Source organism: Aphanomyces astaci, assembly GCF_000520075.1.
Source record: "Aphanomyces astaci strain APO3 unplaced genomic scaffold supercont1.31, whole genome shotgun sequence".
NCBI classification, from domain to species: domain Eukaryota; phylum Oomycota; class Saprolegniomycetes; order Saprolegniales; family Verrucalvaceae; genus Aphanomyces; species Aphanomyces astaci.
Window position 1 is genome coordinate 359520 of NW_009798294.1, and position 19620 is coordinate 379139.

Sequence of the window (19620 nt, forward strand, 5' to 3'; positions counted from 1 at the left end):
TTAACGAACTCACTTTCGATATGGTGCGCCTATACCACAAGTCAATCGAACATACACGAAGAGAACATCACATTATCTCGGTTATCGTCGACGTCACATCAATGTACTGCCGTTTACGCGGCTGGGCACTTGCTGCTGATAAAGATGTCGGCGCAGTTCCAGAAATGTTCTTGGCCCCACGTGCTAGCGCCCCAGTTGTTCCAGCCGGTGTAGTGCCAGCGCAGCACACAATGCGACTCGCCTTCGCAGGTCACGCCGGGAGGCAGGACGTACGTCAAGTCGAAGAAGTCGCCGGGGGTGACATTGTACTTGGCGTCTCCGCTCGGCTGCACCAACGGTTGAAAGCATGCTTCGGTTTCGACATCTTTGGGGCCATACACGAAGAGAACATCACATTATCTCGGTTATCGTCGACGTCACATCAATGTACTGCCGTTTACGCGGCTGGGCACTTGCTGCTGATAAAGATGTCGGCGCAGTTCCAGAAATGTTCTTGGCCCCACGTGCTAGCGCCCCAGTTGTTCCAGCCGGTGTAGTGCCAGCGCAGCACACAATGCGACTCGCCTTCGCAGGTCACGCCGGGAGGCAGGACGTACGTCAAGTCGAAGAAGTCGCCGGGGGTGACATTGTACTTGGCGTCTCCGCTCGGCTGCACCAACGGTTGAAAGCATGCTTCGGTTTCGACATCTTTGGGGCCATTGAGCTTGCAAAGGCCGATCTCAAAGAAGCCCTTGTGGTTAGCAGTAAGCTGGACCTTGAGCTTCATGGCAGCCCCGGGCGCGTAGCACGCCCCCGTCACGTTCGCGCCGTACTGGGGAAACCGACCGAAAGTGCCGCCGGTTTCGTGGGCGCGGGGGGAAGCTTGGGTGAACGGGTCCCCGCAAATGCCATATTGGCCGTTCTTGGTGGCGCCCACCCCGCCGGCGTTGAGGCTGTTGTCGCTCCAGTTGGGGGGGACAAATGGGGCATACTTGGGAAGCTTCCCAATGTAGCCGCGGTGGGGAGGGGTTACCAACCGACCGTGGCCTTGCACAGCGACGGGGGCAAGGGCGAGGGCGGCAAAAGCAGCGATGGTCTTCATTGGATTGTGGTGGTGGTGCGCAGAGAGCGAATTCAGAAATGAACATGGTGGTGGTGCCTCGCGGTTTAGTGTCGAAACAGAGCTTTGGAGTGGGACCATGACCGGTGGTGAATCAGCTATGCACACTCCTAGTTCGATCCGTTGATTGATGCACCTAAGTGTGCGGTACCGCTCAATATCACATGGAAGTCGATTAACGTTACTATAAAGCCGTGTATTCCATTGTAAAAAAGTGTCGACCAGCGGTGCTCCAGTAAGGTTTTCGTTGGCAGGTTGATGATGATGCAACTCAGATGTGCGGCATGTCACACTTTGGACACTTCAATCTGATAATGGAATCAGACAAACGATGATAATGGCCCAACACGAATAACTACAGTACATGTAGTAACAAACTCTGCACGGCATGCATACGTACTACCGGTACATGGCGTTTACAGGGAGCAAGCTGTGCCGATACTGTGAATACAACAATCCCAGCATTTCAATCTCTAGGCGGTAACGCGTTGCAACTTTAGTAAACTCGTGCAAAGTGTCAGAAGTTGCCAGTGCAGTACCTCTCAAAGTTGATGATTTACTGTTATCACTTTCTGTGTCTTGTTGGAGACATCTTGAATACTCTGGTCTATATTAATAAAACTGTAGTACTGTACTCAACTACTACGTTGTACTACCTATGATTGGGAACGCGAAAAACATGACTTGCGAAATCTCTCACTTGCGAAATCGCTCTATTATTGATATTGATAGATTTACCATTTACGTACAATTAGACCTCTTGACGAATGTTTATCTGTTTAGGGCCCGTCTGGATACCACTTTTATTGAGAAATATCGCGATAATTTTGCAAAATATTCAAGAATCTCAGCGACTTCGATTTGGCGTGTCTGGATGCCATTTCTTGACCAAGTTATATTCCATAATTTTATCAGAAATATCGTGAAAACCACAATAAATAATATTCTACTCATGAGTAGAATATTTTGACGATATTAACAGTGCGCGTTGAATTGATTGGGCATATCACTACCTCGCCTTCGTCCACAAGACACCAAAGAGGACGTCCATCCTCAGTGGTCCTCTCTGACGAAGTCCTCTGCACTATCCTCTGATTGGCTGTTCATTTCCGAACTTTCTTTAATTCTATGGCATCCAGACACACCACCCAAAATCATTCTTGGATCTTGAAACCCAAGAATTTCCTGCAATGTCGAAAAATGTTTTCTATTCAATATTCCAATATCCCATAATATTGGTGGGTGGCATCCAGACGGGTCCTTATAAAGGTAATCGTACGCAGTAACAAAGATGGGGGCTTGTAACTACTACTACTAGTAGTACAGTGCTACATAGTAGTTGGGAATCTGTGTGAATTTTAGGTTTGGCATGCATGAATCGATATTATTGTTGCGGATGGAAATTGCCAAATCGGAAGCCCTCAGCAGAATCGACTGTCTTAAGTGAATGAATTAAGGTACCACCAAAGCCAATCAAATCGTTCTGTAAAATTTCTGCCAACCCTCCATGATGGGCAAATCATCTATACTAATTCTAGGTTTGGTATGGTTTAGTTTGTACAAGCTCAAATTTGGTCATATAGACTCGAAATCTATTTGGCGAAACGATTGTAACAGTAAAGTCCAAATTTGGGTGAAAAGCACAAAACTATTACTACGTAGTCCTACGTAGTAATAGTACAAGCATTGCAAGTGTAAACGTGCGTGCGCAGAGGAAGGCGCAGTAGATGGTAAAATGAGAAGTGAATTGATAGCGTTATAACAATCTAACGCTATGACTAAGCTAAGCAGGACCAGCCATCTTGAGCTGGTAAACATAAAGGGCCGGGGTAGTCCGAAGCAAAGGGGCGGCGAACCCTTTGCTGCTTCCTTGGCACGTAGCGGCGTCGTTGGCCGCTCGTGGGTTTGGGACTGACTTTGTCTTCAACCTGTGTGCCGTGGTACAGCCACGTGGATCCGGAACTTGTGTCCGGAACTGTGACACCCTCCCACACTCAAACGAGAATATGGAAAGATGCTAATCAACTGGCGCGTGGTTGATAGCCGTTGGACGTTGGCAACTGGCGATCGTGAATTTCACTCATCGTAGTTGGCATTCTTGAATTTGACGGTATGGTCGACGACCAATGGAGGAAGGCCAAAGAGGTCGTGGACTTGACGGTCGACGACTCAGACGTGATGAGTACTTCTTCGCGGGAGTCCAGCGGCTCCGGACAGGCAGTGAAGATCCGCTGCTTGATCTGTTCATGAAGAAGGAAGAGCAGCGGATCCATGCAGAGCACCAGGCAGCATCCGACTTGGTTCAAACGGTGTTGCGCACGGTGGGACCCATGGCAGTGCGGGAGCTCCTGCGAAACGAGATCGTGGCCTTGGAAGAGCGCCACAGAAAGGAAGACATGTAGTTCCAGCGGGAGATGGAGAAGGTGGCCGAGGAGTCAATGGCTGAGTGAATAGCCGACGCCGAAGCACAGGCAGCGCAAGCTGCCGAACACCAAGCAAGAACGGCAGGCGCGGGAGCCTACCCGCGGTGGTAAAGGTGCAAGAGCCGCCGGTTGGGCAAGCAGCGCCAAACATCCAGATCAAGAATGAAGGCGTTGGGCAAATGGCGTTTGAGAATGTACCGCTCGGAATGCCCGAAGTGCGTTTGGAGGACGTCCGCACCTTGAAGCTGCACGAACAGGACGATTCCGCCCTCGGCGTCTGCGTGGACTATATCAACGGCAGAACGCGCCGTTTGTGGGTGTTGCAGCAGCTGGACTCGCGGCTGCAGGATTGGGGGTGGATACCGGCGTTGCGTGAGCCAGTGGAGCGATATCTCACTCTGTTTTGTCGGAGTGGGTTGTTCGAGACCCAGGTGATGTGGCTGGTGTGTGCCTTGGAGCACATGACGATTTTAGAAATTCCCTTGGCGGAATTTGTTGACTGGAAAGACAAGATGCGCGAGCGCATCTCGGACTGGAGCTACGGCGCTCCGCGGGTCGTACGGTACCAAGACGAAACGATGTTTGAATACATCATTGTGTTCGTCTTGGTGTTGTTGAAACGCGAGCGAGGTGGGAAGCGGCGGCTGGGCCAATTGCCGCACAATGTGGGGCTGTTGGCGAACGGGATGACTAATTTCGCCTTGGTTCGAGCTGCAAGCGGGCGGGTGCCCGCAGAGATTGTCTCCTGGCTCGCAGTCCGCGTTCGAATGCGGCGCGCTCTTGAGGTAAGGACGCTCTTGTCGCTGCGTCTGATCTCCATGTTGTAGTTGGCCCGTCTTGGATCAAGTACTGGCGGCCTGCGGGTGCCCAACGTGCGCCAAGCACTGCCGGGGTTTGCGATGGGGTCGAGACTGGCTCCGAGTGGGGCGCCGGCGAAGCGAACGGCTGCAGGTCCGACTCATGAGGCGAAGCGTCGTGCGGGGCTTGAGCGCCGCAGTCCGTGGTATGTCGACCCGAGGGGGGCGCGGATGGCGGCGGGACCACCGGATGCGGGATACTATGGGGCTCCGCGGGCCGCGTCGGTGGTTGTGGGGGCGCCTTCGATTCCGGTAGCGGCGCCGGTGAAGCGGGAATGGAAGCAGGAGTCGGCGTCGTCGGCCGAGGATGGGCAAGTGGCAGAGGAGTCCGAGGAGGTCTTCGGGGATGAGCCGCCGCGGAGTCCAAGTGACCGCCTTCCGTCGTTGCATCGCTGGTAGTTATAGGTGTAAGGTATGATTTGAGTTTTACTACATAGAAGGTTGGGTGGATCTGCCGAGCTGGTGGTAGGTCGAGGGTGTATGTAGTCGGGCTGACAACTTTCTTGACCGCAAAAGGGCCGTGCCATGCGCTTCGCAACTTGATGTTGACCGCTGTCGCGGAATGCATGGGTAGGGATAGCGGACTTGTGAAGGAGGACTTGGTCGGCGACTTGGAAAGTCGCCATGTTGGAACGGCCGCGCCTATCGGCTTGAGTAGCCTGTCGCTGTTGGGCGTTGGCTAGGTTATCCTTGATCTGTTGCATGACAGATTGGTGCTTGGAGACGAAAGACTTAACATCTTGTATAGTCCGGATCGGGGCATTGGGGGCGTTGATTTGGATCTCTCCCCCACTCAAACGGGGACTGTCTAAGAGTTGAGGCAGCCGGGGGTGCTGCAAGTGGACCGCATAATGGGGTGAGAACCCGGTGGACGCCTGAACGGAGGCGTTGTATGCAAATACTGCGTTGGGGTAAGAGCGTACTCCACGTGGAGGACTGACGGACGGAGTAGGAGCGAAGAATGTCCTCAAGGACACGGTTTGCGCGCTCCGTTTGGCTATCCGACTCGGGGTGGTCAGAGGTGGACATGGCGAGGTCGGTGTCGCAGAGGTTGAAGAGCGTCGACAAGAAGTGGGCAGTGAAACGGGGGTCTCGATCAGAGTCGATGGATCGTGGGAGGCCGAAGCGACAAAAGACGTTGTCAAAGAAGAGGCGGGCGGCGTCGTGGCCGCTGACCGAGTCCTTGAGAGGCACTGCCACCACGTACTTAGAGGCGCGATCGACACACACCATGGTGCCGGTATGGCCACGTACATCTCGTGGAAGGCCAAACATGAAGTCCATACTGATGGACGACCAAAATTCGTCGGGTGTCAGGAGAGGTTGGAGCGGCGCTTTGGAGGCCGCGGTGATCTTGGTGCGTTGACATGCGTCGCATCGAGCGACGTAGTGAACCACGGATTTGTAGAGGCGCGGCCACCAGTACGACCACGTGGAACATCTTGTCGCGGCCGAAATGGCCACCGCTGGGGAGTCGTGGAAGGACCGGAGAATAGCGGCGCGTAATGGCGCGTCGCATGGTACGACGGTGCGAGGTTCGTCGCCGCGGGAAGGGGTGAAATACGGGAGACCATCGCTGATGAAATAGCGATGGAGTAGTGACAGGGAACGGCTTGGCTTTGAGGAGGCAGGCGCCGTTAATGCTGACAAAAGCGCAGAACACGTGGGGTCCGAGGCGTAAACCCCGCGGATGCGGTTTTGGAGGTCGGAATGGAGGAACCCGATCGTGTTAAGGGCGAGGTCGGGACGCCGAGAGAGGGCGTCCGTCGGAAAGGATGTTGTCCATGCCCGGTTTGTATTAGACGGTGAAGGTGAATTCAGCAAAGAACGAAAGCCATCGTTCCATTCGCTGCGAGAGGTGCGGCGAGTTGTTCGCCGTGCGGAGTGAGGCGTGATCTGTATAGATCACGATAAGCTTGCTACCAAGGAGGTAGATGCAGAATTTGGTGAGGGCGTACTTCATCGACAGAAGTTCGAGTTCGTGAACAGGGTATGAGCGTTCCGCCGGAAGGAGTTGGCGGCTTTGATATGACACGGGACGAGCGCGCCCGTCCGCGTCGGCCTGCATCAGACTACATCCAATTGTGAATTTGGATGCGTCGCACATAACCGAAAATGGACGCCCGAAGTCAGGGAGCGCCAGAATGGGCGCACGTTGTAGGTTGGTTTTAAGGGCGTTGAAGGAGGATTGGCAGGAGTCCTCCCACACCCAAGGAGCGTCGTTGACCAAAAGACGAAAGTCGATGGTCGAAAAGATGCTGGAACGGCCCATGCCGTCAATGATGACATCTTTGCGGGGGATGGGTGTTTGAGCCGGGATGGTGGCGGTGTTCAGCTTGTAGAAGGCATGAACAAAACGTAGGGCTACTGTGCAGCGAAATACTTTCGCGGACATGTCTGGCGGCTTTGCGCGCCGCGAAGAACGCGTCGATAGCTTCCATTTGCTCGTGGGGAAGCGGCCACTGCCGCGTGACATAGTACTTCGTGCACGGCAGCAGATCAATCTCGTGTTGTACGCCTTTGTCGACAGGGAGGCGACTAGGAACTTCGTCAAGGATTTGATGGAGTCGAAATCATCGAACTTGATGGCAAATTCAGTCACAACGCGGGGTTGAGTCGCGACGTGACCGTCAGCCATCTTTACACGGACCCGATCGGAGTCCGATCGGGGAAGAAAACCAAAGCGACCAAGGGTAGTGCGGCTAGCGTAATTGTTAGACGCTCCACAATCAATCAGAACAGTGAGTCTGGCAGGGAAGCCAGGCACGTAGCGGCGTCGTTGGCCGCTCGTGGGTTTGGGACTGACTTTGTCTTCAACCTCTTCAACCTGTGTGCCGTGGTACAGCCACGTGGATCCGGATCTTGTATCCGGAACTGTGACAGCAATGGTACTATTAATCGTATACTATTCATACTACGTATTACTATACTACTACTGTAAGAGCATCTCCACCGCACCCAGTAAATTGGCCATAGGGGCAACAGTATACTTTATTCAAGTAAAAATATCGACTTCAATGTTCTGTACTTCGAAGTAGTCACGGAATAGAATGTACTGTTAACGTTATTAATACATCGACTTGAATGGATTGACATGAATAAAGTATATTGTTGCCCCTATAACGTTACTTCTTACAGAGCTCATTTTTCGATTTACCTCAAGGAACGCACCTTCGATGGACGCGCGGAGGCCATGGGCAACATGGACGTTAGTATGTGACGTCACGGCAACGATGCTGCATGTGTCGTTTGACGACCATTTCTATATTGAATTTGCCTTTTTATTGCGTGATTTCCATTTCCATCGGGCACACGACACAATTCTTCGGGCACATGGGCAATTGCTTGGGCACACGGCCAATTATATCGGGCACACGACCAAATATATCGGGCACACGACATCCGGGTGCCAAATTAAACGGGCACACCGCCAAATATATCGGGCACACGACCAAATACATCGGGCACACGGCCAAAAATATCGGGAATTCATCTAACTTAACTAAGCTGGCGTCCAAGTTCAGAGAAACCAGGATGATGGCAAGTTGGCCATTATACTGCCAAATGCAGCTATAGCCTGGCCGAGGTGTAGGGACGACCCAAACCAGTGCCACTCGTGCTGTTTTAAACGTTTTGGAGCTCCTGCACCTCGAACTTCCACTCACACAACATATTGCCTTGATTCTTGGTCAAGTCCCGCGACTTGATCTTGTACAGCCAGGTAGCAACGCAGTACAGTACCTTAGAGCATGCTCCACACCACCAGTAGTACCAGGCTCTAAGGTACTGTACTGTCGTTGCTAGCTGGCGGGTTGCAGGCAAAACTTCATTATGTTGACTTCTTAATGGAATTCGCAAGGTGAGCCACCTTGCTCCTTTCTAATATCCAATCAGAGTCCATCACACTTTGTTTCTTACACACGATTGGCTATAACACTGACAGTAGAGGTTACAATTTTGAACTTTGAATTTTGTAGAGCTTTGTGTGATGCTGCTCCAGAGAATTGTGCATTGATGAGTGCACTCCGACTATGTCCAATGTGGTTCTCCCCTTACAGCTAACATAATGTTGTGCGCTCGGTTGGGTCGCAATGTAGTGGTGGCTCTGGTGGGCCAACGCGGTGGCGCAAGAGGTCTTGGTAGCACCCATCGCAAACGCAAAGTGCTAAAGCCGCCACTTCAGCACTTGCGATGGGTGCCACCAAGACGTCTTTCGCCACCGCCCGCGCAACCACGTGATCACACCGGCAGGGAGGTGTACGGCACCGACACAGGCTGGATGGTGGAATGAGGGATGACCAATTTCATTGGGTTAGTAGGCATGTGATGAAACGAGACCTGTTAGAATTGACCGATTCCTGAATACCACATCACATGATTTTGCTCTCATGCACAACCTACACAATTATCTCAAGGCTCCTTGCATCAACCGTCATCACAGGAGTAGAATATATCGCAACACGGCGTGATGCGCAGCGATTTTCGTGTTTCACGGCATCTGATTGGACAAAATTGGACAATTTTGAATTCGCAAGGTGACCTGCCTTCACATGAAAAATAAAAATCATCAATACAAACTTGAAGATATATTAAATTGAAGCTATACAATTTCAGAATTATTTATGGAATTCGCAAGGTGGTTGACCTTGCGCTCTATATAAAATTGCTTATTTCACCTTGCTTTTTCTGGTTAATGTTGATCTACTTATAACCAATCAATGTATACAGGATATTCGGTCCGACTTTGTTCTGTCTATATCTCACGTCTGGTAATGACTTCGCTTTTGTATATAATAAATATAACAACGAACAAGAAAGTCGGACAAACGGTCCGACGATCACTTGATTACTGTATATCCTGTCCGACTTTTTCCCGCTAATGTATATTTTTCGCAGTGTCGGCGTGGAGGAATAGATATTTGTATGTCTAAAGGGAATTACACCATGGCAACTCTTATATAGCTATCCGTACAGTATACGGATACACGATATATCACTGTAACTCGAATTACGCCATACGGTATAGCAATGCGAGCATTACATGTACTGTACGTTGTACTCACAGTCAGTACTCATCCCTGTTTCGGAGATAATTTCTCTTTTCACTTTCCGTAAATATTGAAAGCAATGGAAATGCAAGGGATTTTTAAATTCGACTACGGAGACAACATAAAATTTCCCTTTCCTTAAACTTCTAGAACGGGTAAGTAGATCGAATTGGTGGATCGGCGAGGTCACGGTGAAGTGGGTCATTGAGTAGCGTTGAGGCTAGTAGGGATAGCAGAGGCATATACGAAGCATCGGATTGGTTGAACCTCATGTTTAGTAGCTCAGTTGTTCTAATTGTAAGCTTACAGTTAAACCTACTGTTAACGTTATATTTACAGCTGTACTGTACTGTACTGTACAAATAGGACGTTTGGAATGGCGTGGCTGCACTACCAGGTAACAGTAAAGACAAACTTCATTTTTACGGTTGCTATTTTGACCTATCCGGACTTTTTAGAAATTACGTCGCACAGAATTTCTACTTTCGTGCAAGGGTTTCTTTTTATTTTATACTAGTATCCGAATTCTCGAATTGAAACAGAAATAAAAACACCGTTGGACTTGCTCTAATTTCATTTCATAGTGTAAAGATGCACAAGTCGCCTACATACAGTGTTGTCGTCACTCTGTCGTAACTGGTGTCAACCCCTCGAAATGCCACGTAATGCTGTTCTATCGGATTACGCATGGCTGGGCAAGATTCGCGTCAGTAAAGTGAACATATTTTAAAGTACATGCATGGTAGTATACAGTACACAACTATTTGGGACACGCCAAGGATAGAGAGGAGGCAAAGCACTTCGAACGTCGTGCTCAAGTACTATACATACTAGAGTAGTAACTAAAGCTGTACTCGGAGTAAGCCTAATGTCGGTGCACCTGTATCCGAGCCCTCGGAGCATTGGAGGCCCTCTAAAGCATCCGAAGAACATCCTAGATGGGCAGATGTCGCATTGGTGGTTTGAATCTACATTCACAAATTCAAACCCCCAACTGTCAAACCCCAGTGCGACATCTGCCCATCACGAACTTCCCTATTCAGTACATTGATAGCGCGGAAATTTGGTTCTGACAGCGCGGGTGGAGGACAACGATTTTGAATAAGGGAATTTGTTGGCAGAAGTGGTCGCTTTGAAAATACACTTGATCTTTGTATGGAAGAATTGAGTGATTTCCGTATATTATCCGGATTCTAACGGTTTGGAGCTACATCTTCCAGATCTTTCTCCACTTTCAATTTTTCAGTCTACCGGCCAAACGCACTTCAACGATGAACCGCACAGGCGTCCAACTTGCCGCCATCGACCGCCGCCTTCGCCACCTAGTGCAACAACCACATGCAGTGCAGGATACCACCATGGACCACGTCATCGCCGACTGCAGGCACAAACTGGACGACTTGCGACGACAGTTCCGTGCCTTTGTCGCCACCGAGCTCAAAGTCTTGCCCACGTCGTCTGTGCTTCACACCCGTCTTTCTCAGTGGTTAGTGGACGAAATGTCATCCATGGTTGCCTCGATTGATCCAACGGACGAAGACGCAGAGTTCAGCACCCTCGACGGATTCCTTCTCGTCGAGGACGTTGCGCTGCTCGACCAGTTTGTCCACCAAGTCGCCCAATCCATCTACAAGCTCGACGCGACTGCAGCCGCCGCCTCTGCGACTGGTGCGTTCCTCACATCTCCCTCTGCAACTGCAGTGGTGGATAACCCGACGCTGGTCAGCTAGAACGTGCCAGCTCACCCTATCGCAACCTATTTTAACTTCGTTAATCCTATTAAGTATTATGATTCGATATGCCGCCTACATGTTGTTAAACACCGCATCCACCACAAAGTTACCCCGTTAACGACCTTGGATGTAAAGATCGATTTCTCTTGCGCGACATGTATTGCATATGCTAGGCATATTGCAGTCATCTTAACTAGACCACATGCATCTCTAACCCAAAGAAATGTTCGTCGTGGTCGTGACCATCTTTATGACGTGGCACGCTTAGAACCATCGTAGGATTAATCATCTTGTATTGCATGCTTTCTCTATTATGCTACTGATGCCATGTCACCGTGCAAGAGACGACATGTCGGCTCCATCTCGACGGTGGCCATCGCCATGCCACTTCGTGGACTTCGGAGGTGCAACGTCGGCATCGTCGTCCAGTCCTGTGTGACACCGTCAAAGCGGTGCACACAGTCCACTTGGCGGCTGGTCGAGTCGGTGGAGCCGCCGACGCAGTAGACAAATTGATGCTGCCACAACGCCGCCCCATGCCCACTCACCTCGACGGGGAGCGGCGCGCTGGGGGCCCACACGTCGGATGCGACGTGGTACAGCTCGGCCGACGCCACGCGGCTGCCGTGCGCCACTTCTCCCCCAAACACGCAGATGTAGCCGGTCGCGAGGGCCACCGCGACGCCTCCGTTGCGGACGTCGTGCATGGGAGCGACGAGTGCCCAGACGTTGGTGGAGCAGTCGAACACTTCGACTGACTGGAGGTGGTCGTGCCCGTCAAAGCCGCCACAGGCCACGATGAGCCCTCGGTCGGGGACGACCGCGACGGCCAAGCCGCTGCGGGAGTGATGCATGGGGGCCACATGTTCCCACACTTGGGAGGTCACGTCGAAGCGCTCGACACAGGCAAAGTGGCGGCGACCGTTGAACCCTCCAAGTGCATAGATGTGGCCGTGGAGGTAGGCAGAACCAAGGTAGCTGCGGGGATGCAGCATGGGCGGCAGGAGCGACCATTGGTGCGTGGATGGATCGAGCATCTCGACCGAGTCGAGGTGGGTTGTGACGCGGGTTGTCAGGGGAAACTGAGGGGCTCGAGTGCAGTATCCTCCTAGCACGTACAGACGGTCGTGGGCAGTCACGGCGCCACAGTGGGCGCGCCGATGTAGCATCGGAATGAACTGTTTCCAGCTGTTTGAGAGGAGGTCGAGGTACTCGGTGGAGCGGGAGATGGAGCGACCGATGAGCCCTCCAAGCGCTACGACGAGCGGAATTGTATTACAGCGAGGTGCGACTTGTGGCTTGCTTCGACGGGGGGCCTGATAGGGCATTGGGGGCCAGTGGGCAATACGATGGTGGGTCAAACGAACGGCCAGGGGAGGCCAGCTTTCAGCCAGCACATCCACAGCGTCAAGACGAACACATGACCGCAAAAGAGGTCGGAGGTGGACTTGTCGATTGGCTGGATCAAAATCGACCCACCCCAACAACGACGCGACAATGTGATGCTCGTCCTGGACGCAGAGCGCCGAGCTGCAAAGGATGACTCGCACAAGGGCCATGGGAAGTTCGTGAAAGGATTCGGTGTTGGACACGGCGTAAAAGTACGTGGCTAGGTACGTCCACGCCACGCTTCGCAGCACAGCGCACTTCTCGCGCAGGTGAAACGCGTCGCAGCAGGCAAATATGTTGACGCAGTTGTCCACACGAAGCTCCATGGCCATCTTCATACAGCAAGCATCAACAAGGACCTGACGACGACAGCACATTAACGTACATGCATGCGTGCATACTCACGCACCTCCATCTGAAGCTGGTCGCACGCTGCCAAGAGCGGCCACATGTTGCCCCCGTCCAACGTCACGTCGCGACCAGAGTACATGTATTGCAAGATCGCGTCAAACGATTGAGGGTCCGTGACGTCTATGTGGATCTCGTTCATGTGGCATTCCTTCATGCCGTTGGTGAACATGGCGCGAAAGTACGGGCTGTGTAGCGCGAGGACGAGGCGGTGGGCTGGGATGCGCTGCGACCCCACGCACAGCGTCACGTCTGTGAGCACGCGCTGCTCAAAAACCTGACGCACACCTTCCTGGAGGCGGTGACAGAACCACGGATCTCGCATGCTGTCAAGATTGGCGTCGTTTCAAAAAGTGAGTTGACGATTGCTACATTTTTCGCAACTGCAGCCGTTACATATCCGGATACCCATTCAAGATTTTGAATTATACGGATGTATTCAAGTCATTTCGGTTTCTACTGTACTGCAAAGGTGGTTTTTCGGGCAGGAAAGCGCAAAATATTATTACTAGTACTTCGAAGTATTATATAACCCTATAGGACGTTATTTAATAAATGTTATCACTAATATTATTGCCATATATGGCTGAATATTGGCAATATGTGGCAAAACATTTAATATCAAAAAATGACAACACATCAAGTATTGAATGTTTCAGTTGGCAACAATATCACTACTATTATTAGCAATATACTTAGTATTGGAATATATATTTTTATGCACAGTGGTCGAGGGGCTTCTGATCATAAGTTTCAATTATGAGAGTATACATACAATATTGCTGTCTATTTACTATTACAGGCATAGAAATATCTCGAAAGGCCCCCTCGAGACTGCCGACCACTGTCAAGAAAGGTCTTAGAAAGATCTCTCAAGTGTAGCTGGCGTGGGTGTCCCTGTACTTTTGAAGGAGGTTCTCCCCTGCCAAGATGGGGATTGGGTACTGTATCCCCAATATGCTTAGATGACTTTGATCCAGACAAGTTGGAAGGGATGTACTGTACCTGGGCCGGTCGATCGGGTGTCACACACGACGGAATGCACGTCACTTGGCAGTTAAAGTTAGGCTCAAAGAAGAACGGAATCGAGTAGCGCTCTTTCCCAGTTGTATTCACGACGCGGTGCTCCGTGGACTTGAATAGCCCGTTCGTCCAGCGCTCTACATGAGCTAATATTATTATTATTGTGGAAAGTATTTGAAACTGACAACCCAATAATGTACACAAGAAACACGGTAAACGGATTTAGCCAATCAGATTGCAGGAAATCAACATCTAATTAGTGTACGATTTAAATTAGTGTGATTAGAAGCACCACAGGACAACCTTTGACTACTGTGCTTCGAAGTACATATTGTCGATTTGATACAAATTTGGGGAGGGTGCAATCGAATCGCGCCAACCAAACTGATACACAATCGATCTGATTGGTTGAATTTCATTGAGAAATTGGTTTTGATTGGCTAATAATTTTGAGCTCATCTGAAGTAGCCAATCAAATCGATTTAAATTCCAACGAGAAACCACGCCACAACACGAAAATTCACTCGAAAGCACAATACTTCAATACAAAATTCAAGTACAAAGAATCAATAGTTGGCGAATATCAGCACTAAAGTCCAAAGTTTGGATAAATAGACACTAATATACAGTAAGTACACCACGGACATGAACTACAACCACCTGCCAAATCGCCGACGTTCACAATAAAAGCATTTTCCAAGTGCGGCACGTCCACCCATTGCCCTTGGTGACGGATCTGAAGCCCCGGCTCCGTGTCCGTCGACAGCAATGTCAGGAGCCCTGTACGTGATAAACAAAGATAAATGAACACTCAACTGAATAAACGAATCATCTATTAACAATTTCGAAAAAAGTTACCATAGTCGGCATGGGCACCAGCTCCAATGATGCCTTTCTCCAGGTCCGACTTCTCGGCGTTGTAATGTAGCATGCGCAACACCGCCATGGGACTGCATCATCAAAACGACTTGAATGTTACGTAGATATGGACGCAGAGATGACGAGTGCTTACCGGTCGAACATGCCAGGGGCGTTGAAGTACCCCGGCGACCCCGCGGCATCAGCGAACAAGTGCGCAACATGTAACCCGAGGGCGCTCATGGCGTTGAAGTATGCCGTTGTGACGGCTTTGAACTGAGGTAGCGTGTGGGCGTCCGGGAATACGTTGTCGGTGTCGTGCAGCGGCAGATGGACTTCGTCGGGCAACGACGGACGACACACGTGATACGCTTCCTTCGTGTCCCCCTTGGATTGATGTGCGGGATCGAGGGTTTCCTCGTACATAGGTGCCCATCCCCGCATGTTCTTGTCTGCACTCGCCTTCCGTTTCTCGGTCTCTGGGAGGTGGAAAAACTGTTTCATCTGCTCGTACACTGCGTTTTGCAAGGCTATGGGAATGCGATGCCCTTCCAGGTAAAAGAACCCAACGTCCATGCATGCCTTCAGGGAGATGAGGTCAACGAATATGGGGATGTGGTACGACATGTACCTGCCGCAGCTGCCGACTCGCGTAGGGGCTGAAGCAATCCACGCGCGGAATTCGCATCTTTCAGTAAATTGTAAATTGTGGTTTTGCGATTGTATTTATCCGGATAAAGTTCGAATCAACCGGAAGCGTGGACCTATTTCAATTTTCATTGGTAAATTAATTTCCAATCATTTTCGCGTCTTGAGCTCAATGTCCAATGAATTGCACTCATGGGTGATTATTTCAACCAATAGTAGACATCCTATTGTGTGATTTATCAACGACATTTCATACCGTAACAAACGGTGGTATTTAAGTTACATTATTTCAGAATTGATCGTGAACTTAACATGTGAACGATGCAGCGACAGCTAATGCAACGGCACCTGCACCACTAGCGAGGAACGTGGACACGGCAGTGCTTTTAGGCAGTGCGCTGCACACTCCGCTGGCCCCCGACACGGGGTTGCCAGCAGCATCCGTGCACTTGAGGGACGCCAGCGACGCGAAGAACGCTTGGCAGGCCGGGTACTGGCATAATTTGATGGCGTTGGTGACCGCGTCCGCGCCTTGGAGTTGCGCGGCCGTAACGCCGGACGCACTCGAGCACGTCATTGCGCTGCTGGCGATGGGCATCAAGTCGGATGGAGTGCAGACGGCAGCATACGCCATGGCAGGCGCAAACAACAAGCAACGGACCATGGTGTTGTTGAAGGGGAAGAAAGGCAAAGTGACCTTTTGACTGTCAACTTGTCACGCATCAAGTGGTTTTACCTGGGAGTGATGGTCCTGCTTCGACGCGTTTTACGGATTAACGTTGCAAAACGATGAATTAACGTACTGGTTTTAATCGAAAAAACCACCCATCACGAAATACTTAACGTTATACTTACGTCTTGGGATTGCTGGGATGAATAGCGTTGTACTGTACATGCGAGAATTGCATACTTCAAAGTAAACTGGTTTGTCGTCACAACGCACCATATTTCATGATTACAAAATGCAATAGTCGCTCCATTTCCCCACTACACTCCTACTACTAGTAGTTACTAGTGTGGGGCCGGTTACACGTACGAGCCATAGGCCGCGACGAGCGCGTCCGGCTGAAAGTGGCGCCACGTGAGGATGAGCTCGTTGTAGTGTTCCGGATGCGACCGTTGAAACGACACCGGGTCCTACGTTCTCGTGAATTCAAAGTACCCTTCCACTAGGTACAAAGTACCCTTCCACTAGGTACAAAGTACCCTTCCACTAGGTACAAAGTACCCTGTTTCGACGCAGGACATACCTCTGCAAAGCACACAAATATCGTGTGCAGCGCCGTGATGACCAAATTCGCCAAGATCATGGCCATGCTAAACCCGGCAATGAACCCCAGTCCCCCAAAGATCACTACCAAAGAAATCCCAGTTGTATTCTTCTTCCCCACGAACGTCACGACCATTGGGATTTTTACCATATCGAGTCGTGTCGTCGGCCCCAAACCCAACTGTCCAGTCCACCGGCGCAAACTTGGCCACCACCAAGCCAATCACGCCGGTGAGCACGCCCACACCGAACGCGCCAATCGACAGCGCCGTCGACGACAAGTCGTCGTTGATCACGGCGGTCCACCCGCGGCTGTCAAACAGCTGCATCACCGCCTTCCCGGCGGACCGGAAGTCAAAACCGTAGATCCCCACGTAAGTGTACGCCCACATGTTGAAGTACTCAACGAGGCTTTCAATGCAGTTCAAAATGCACTCGGCCAGGCACGCCACACATGCCAGCCCCACGTTGTCGTCTTCTGCGGCTTTGTTCTTGATCGTGCGCACAATCTATGTATATCGCCATATCCATGGGGAAATGTCCCACGAAATATTTCCACATATAATAAAGACAGAACCAAGGGGAATTTTCCCCACGATCGAATACCACCTGTAAGATTTGATCAAAAATGGATAAAAAAGGAAAAAAAACATATGGAATATTTTTCTAAAATCGTCCATAGTTAACCAAAACGAATCAAAATATCGACAACACATAGTAGTATTGTCAAGTCGATTCGAAATTGGAGTGAAGTGCTCAATCGAATGAGCAGAATCATCAAATCGGCAGAGAATCGATCGACCAATCAAAAAACAGATCACGAATCAAGTAGCCAATCAAAATCACTAGTTTTGACCAATTCAACATCGAAATAGTGTGTGACTTCAATTAGTGTGATACTGGACGATTTACAGCAATCGATCGATAGATTTGGTGAATCAGCACAAAAGTCCAAATTTTTAGGAAAAAGAACAATACCGTGCGCAGAGCCTGCAACACTGCAACGATGAGCGATCCAAAGCAAATCGACCCGAACGACGACGTCAACGACCGGTACAACGAGCCAGCGACGGCGCTCTCGGTGCGCGCATTGTACCACCATGTGGCCACGGTGCCGGCGACCGTGCACGTCATGACGTTCTGGATGACTTGCTGGCCCCAGTACACCGACACGAGGAGGAAGAAGATGGTCACGTTGAAGCCGGCCCCGCCGCACAGTTCGCCGCGAGACTCCTCCTGTTCGCAAGATGGATCGGCGGACCGGAAGAGTTGGTAGACACCGACGGCGCTGAGCGACCACGTCACCAACCACGCGACCTGGGAACGTGGATGGGGAACGAAGAAACTAGGAGGATGTGTACTGTACCTGGACAAAGATGAACAGCAGCGCCAGGGCAAAGATCGACTTGTGGTTGCTCAACGCAACGCATGCGAGTTTCAGGTGCGCAGAGGCAAACGCAATGCGATTCTGCACAGCGTTGATGTAGCTAGTCCAAGAAACGTGTGAGCTCACATGTCTACATGGACGACAATACCAAATGTTGATGGCGGCGCCGAGGAGGAAGAACAGACCCATGAACGGGTTCACGAACATGGACATGATCGCAAACCCAAACATCATGCCGACGTTCATCCACAGCGCGAATCGAATCATATTCTCCGCGCACGCCATCAGCACTTGGATCCATAGCGCCGAAAACACGACCGCAAACCCAATGAGGCCGCCGCTGACCCCAAGCACCATCGTGAAGCTCTTGTGCGCTGCCTGCGACGGATGCTCCGATTCAAAGTGCTTCAAGTAGTCCAGTCCCGACGTAAACTACACATGTATGCACGAGATGAGAGGGAGAGGGGAAGAAAGATGGAGACCCACCGCAAAGTATGCGATCGCGACGAGGTGCCCGACAAAGAGAATGGCGAAGAACGCATCGTTGCACTTGGGTGCTGGCTTTTCCAATCGCATGGAATGCACGGGTGGTGGACTTCCATGGCGGTGGTTCCCTGGAGGCGCCGGCTCGGGCTTCCCCAGCATCGGTTCATGCTGCTCGTACTGGCTGTACATGGTTCGTTGCAACTGAAGATTTGGCCTCAAGCGCAGTTTGTTTTAGGTTGGGATAGATTCATACTCAAATCTAGTCCAAACATACATTCCTGAAACCGTCGCAGTTATCCTTCGTGAAATAGAACCAACATTCTAATTGGATGATTATAAAATTTGGGGATCCCACATACAAACAATGAATCTGTTTAATATCAATGAGCAAATGAGCTCAGAATATTAATACGCAACCTGAATACAAATATCAAGTGAACTTCGTTGCGAAAATGAAATACCAGTACTGTTGAGGAATCCCTTGTTCTTCACGTCCCAGATAATACTGTACATCGCCATGACAAGCAGTTCCAGCAGCCTGCTGCAATACTCCCATGTGGTCCTTACCTGTGGCGGCACCGACATGCCCTCCATCACATCGCTGGATCCCATGACGCAGCACTTGCTGGGGCAAGAGGTGTTTCAATACGACTTTAGCAAAGAACGATCGCTCGTCGAGTCGTCCCGCAGCCGACGAATGTCCCAGGATAATGCGTCCCCGAACGACGAAGAGCTTGCCAAGACAGGCATGGCGATACTAAATATGGTAGATCACCACGCCGCGTCTGCATCCCCCGAGAAAGGCCACCGGGATTCCCTGGATCGTCGAAACAGCGCCGACGACGTCGCCGCCGCCATCGCCGCCTCGCTCAAAGAGTATTGATAAACCATCATCACATATTCGAAGTACATTATCGTGTTGGAACGCACACTTGACGTATTCAACTGCAAAACAAGGTGTGCTTCGGTATCATGGGGTAAGGTATGTTTG

The 19620-nt window shown here is 50.8% G+C and overlaps 7 protein-coding genes across 10 annotated transcripts; 2 read left to right on the forward strand and 5 right to left on the reverse strand.

The window, feature by feature from the left end:
• Window positions 1–113: 113 nt before the first annotated feature.
• On the reverse strand, window positions 114–1081 carry H257_10988 (hypothetical protein; the record flags this gene model as incomplete). Its single annotated transcript, XM_009837752.1, has 2 exons — window positions 114–321; window positions 441–1081. The coding sequence occupies 2 exons, from the start codon at window positions 1079–1081 to the stop codon at window positions 114–116; spliced, it is 849 nt and encodes a 282-aa protein (XP_009836054.1).
• Window positions 1082–10664: 9583 nt separating this feature from the next.
• H257_10989 (hypothetical protein) lies at window positions 10665–11233 on the forward strand. The gene has a single exon (XM_009837753.1). It carries the CDS (start codon window positions 10699–10701, stop codon window positions 11155–11157), a length of 459 nt encoding a protein of 152 aa, XP_009836055.1. The 5' UTR covers window positions 10665–10698; the 3' UTR covers window positions 11158–11233.
• A 238-nt stretch (window positions 11234–11471) lies between these two features.
• H257_10990 (hypothetical protein) lies at window positions 11472–13282 on the reverse strand (the record flags this gene model as incomplete). Its single annotated transcript, XM_009837754.1, has 2 exons — window positions 11472–12881; window positions 12935–13282. The coding sequence occupies 2 exons, from the start codon at window positions 13280–13282 to the stop codon at window positions 11472–11474; spliced, it is 1758 nt and encodes a 585-aa protein (XP_009836056.1).
• A 413-nt stretch (window positions 13283–13695) lies between these two features.
• H257_10991 (hypothetical protein) lies at window positions 13696–15531 on the reverse strand. Of its 3 annotated transcripts, XM_009837756.1 has the most exons (6): window positions 15470–15531; window positions 14993–15420; window positions 14839–14930; window positions 14641–14760; window positions 13963–14117; window positions 13696–13901 (listed from the first exon to the last, which is right to left on the reverse strand). In XM_009837756.1, the coding sequence occupies exons 1-6, from the start codon at window positions 15524–15526 to the stop codon at window positions 13830–13832; spliced, it is 924 nt and encodes a 307-aa protein (XP_009836058.1). In that variant the 5' UTR covers window positions 15527–15531; the 3' UTR covers window positions 13696–13829. The 3 variants fall into 3 exon arrangements, with proteins under 3 accessions (XP_009836058.1, XP_009836057.1, XP_009836059.1); XM_009837755.1 differs by having other exon boundaries at window positions 13696–14117; XM_009837757.1 differs by lacking the exons at window positions 13696–13901; window positions 13963–14117 and having other exon boundaries at window positions 14523–14760.
• Window positions 15532–15739: 208 nt separating this feature from the next.
• On the reverse strand, window positions 15740–16185 carry H257_10992 (hypothetical protein). Its single transcript, XM_009837758.1, has one exon. It carries the CDS (start codon window positions 16148–16150, stop codon window positions 15794–15796), a length of 357 nt encoding a protein of 118 aa, XP_009836060.1. The 5' UTR covers window positions 16151–16185; the 3' UTR covers window positions 15740–15793.
• Window positions 16186–16339: 154 nt separating this feature from the next.
• Window positions 16340–18854, reverse strand: H257_10993. 2 transcript variants are annotated; one of them, XM_009837760.1, is made up of 7 exons: window positions 18630–18854; window positions 18292–18575; window positions 18123–18243; window positions 17735–18073; window positions 16905–17265; window positions 16737–16840; window positions 16340–16623 (listed from the first exon to the last, which is right to left on the reverse strand). In XM_009837760.1, the coding sequence occupies exons 1-7, from the start codon at window positions 18816–18818 to the stop codon at window positions 16513–16515; spliced, it is 1509 nt and encodes a 502-aa protein (XP_009836062.1). In that variant the 5' UTR covers window positions 18819–18854; the 3' UTR covers window positions 16340–16512. The 2 variants fall into 2 exon arrangements, with proteins under 2 accessions (XP_009836062.1, XP_009836061.1); XM_009837759.1 differs by having other exon boundaries at window positions 18123–18575.
• A 253-nt stretch (window positions 18855–19107) lies between these two features.
• On the forward strand, window positions 19108–19559 carry H257_10994 (hypothetical protein). Its single transcript, XM_009837761.1, has one exon. It carries the CDS (start codon window positions 19147–19149, stop codon window positions 19510–19512), a length of 366 nt encoding a protein of 121 aa, XP_009836063.1. The 5' UTR covers window positions 19108–19146; the 3' UTR covers window positions 19513–19559.
• The last annotated feature ends 61 nt before the right edge of the window (window positions 19560–19620 follow it).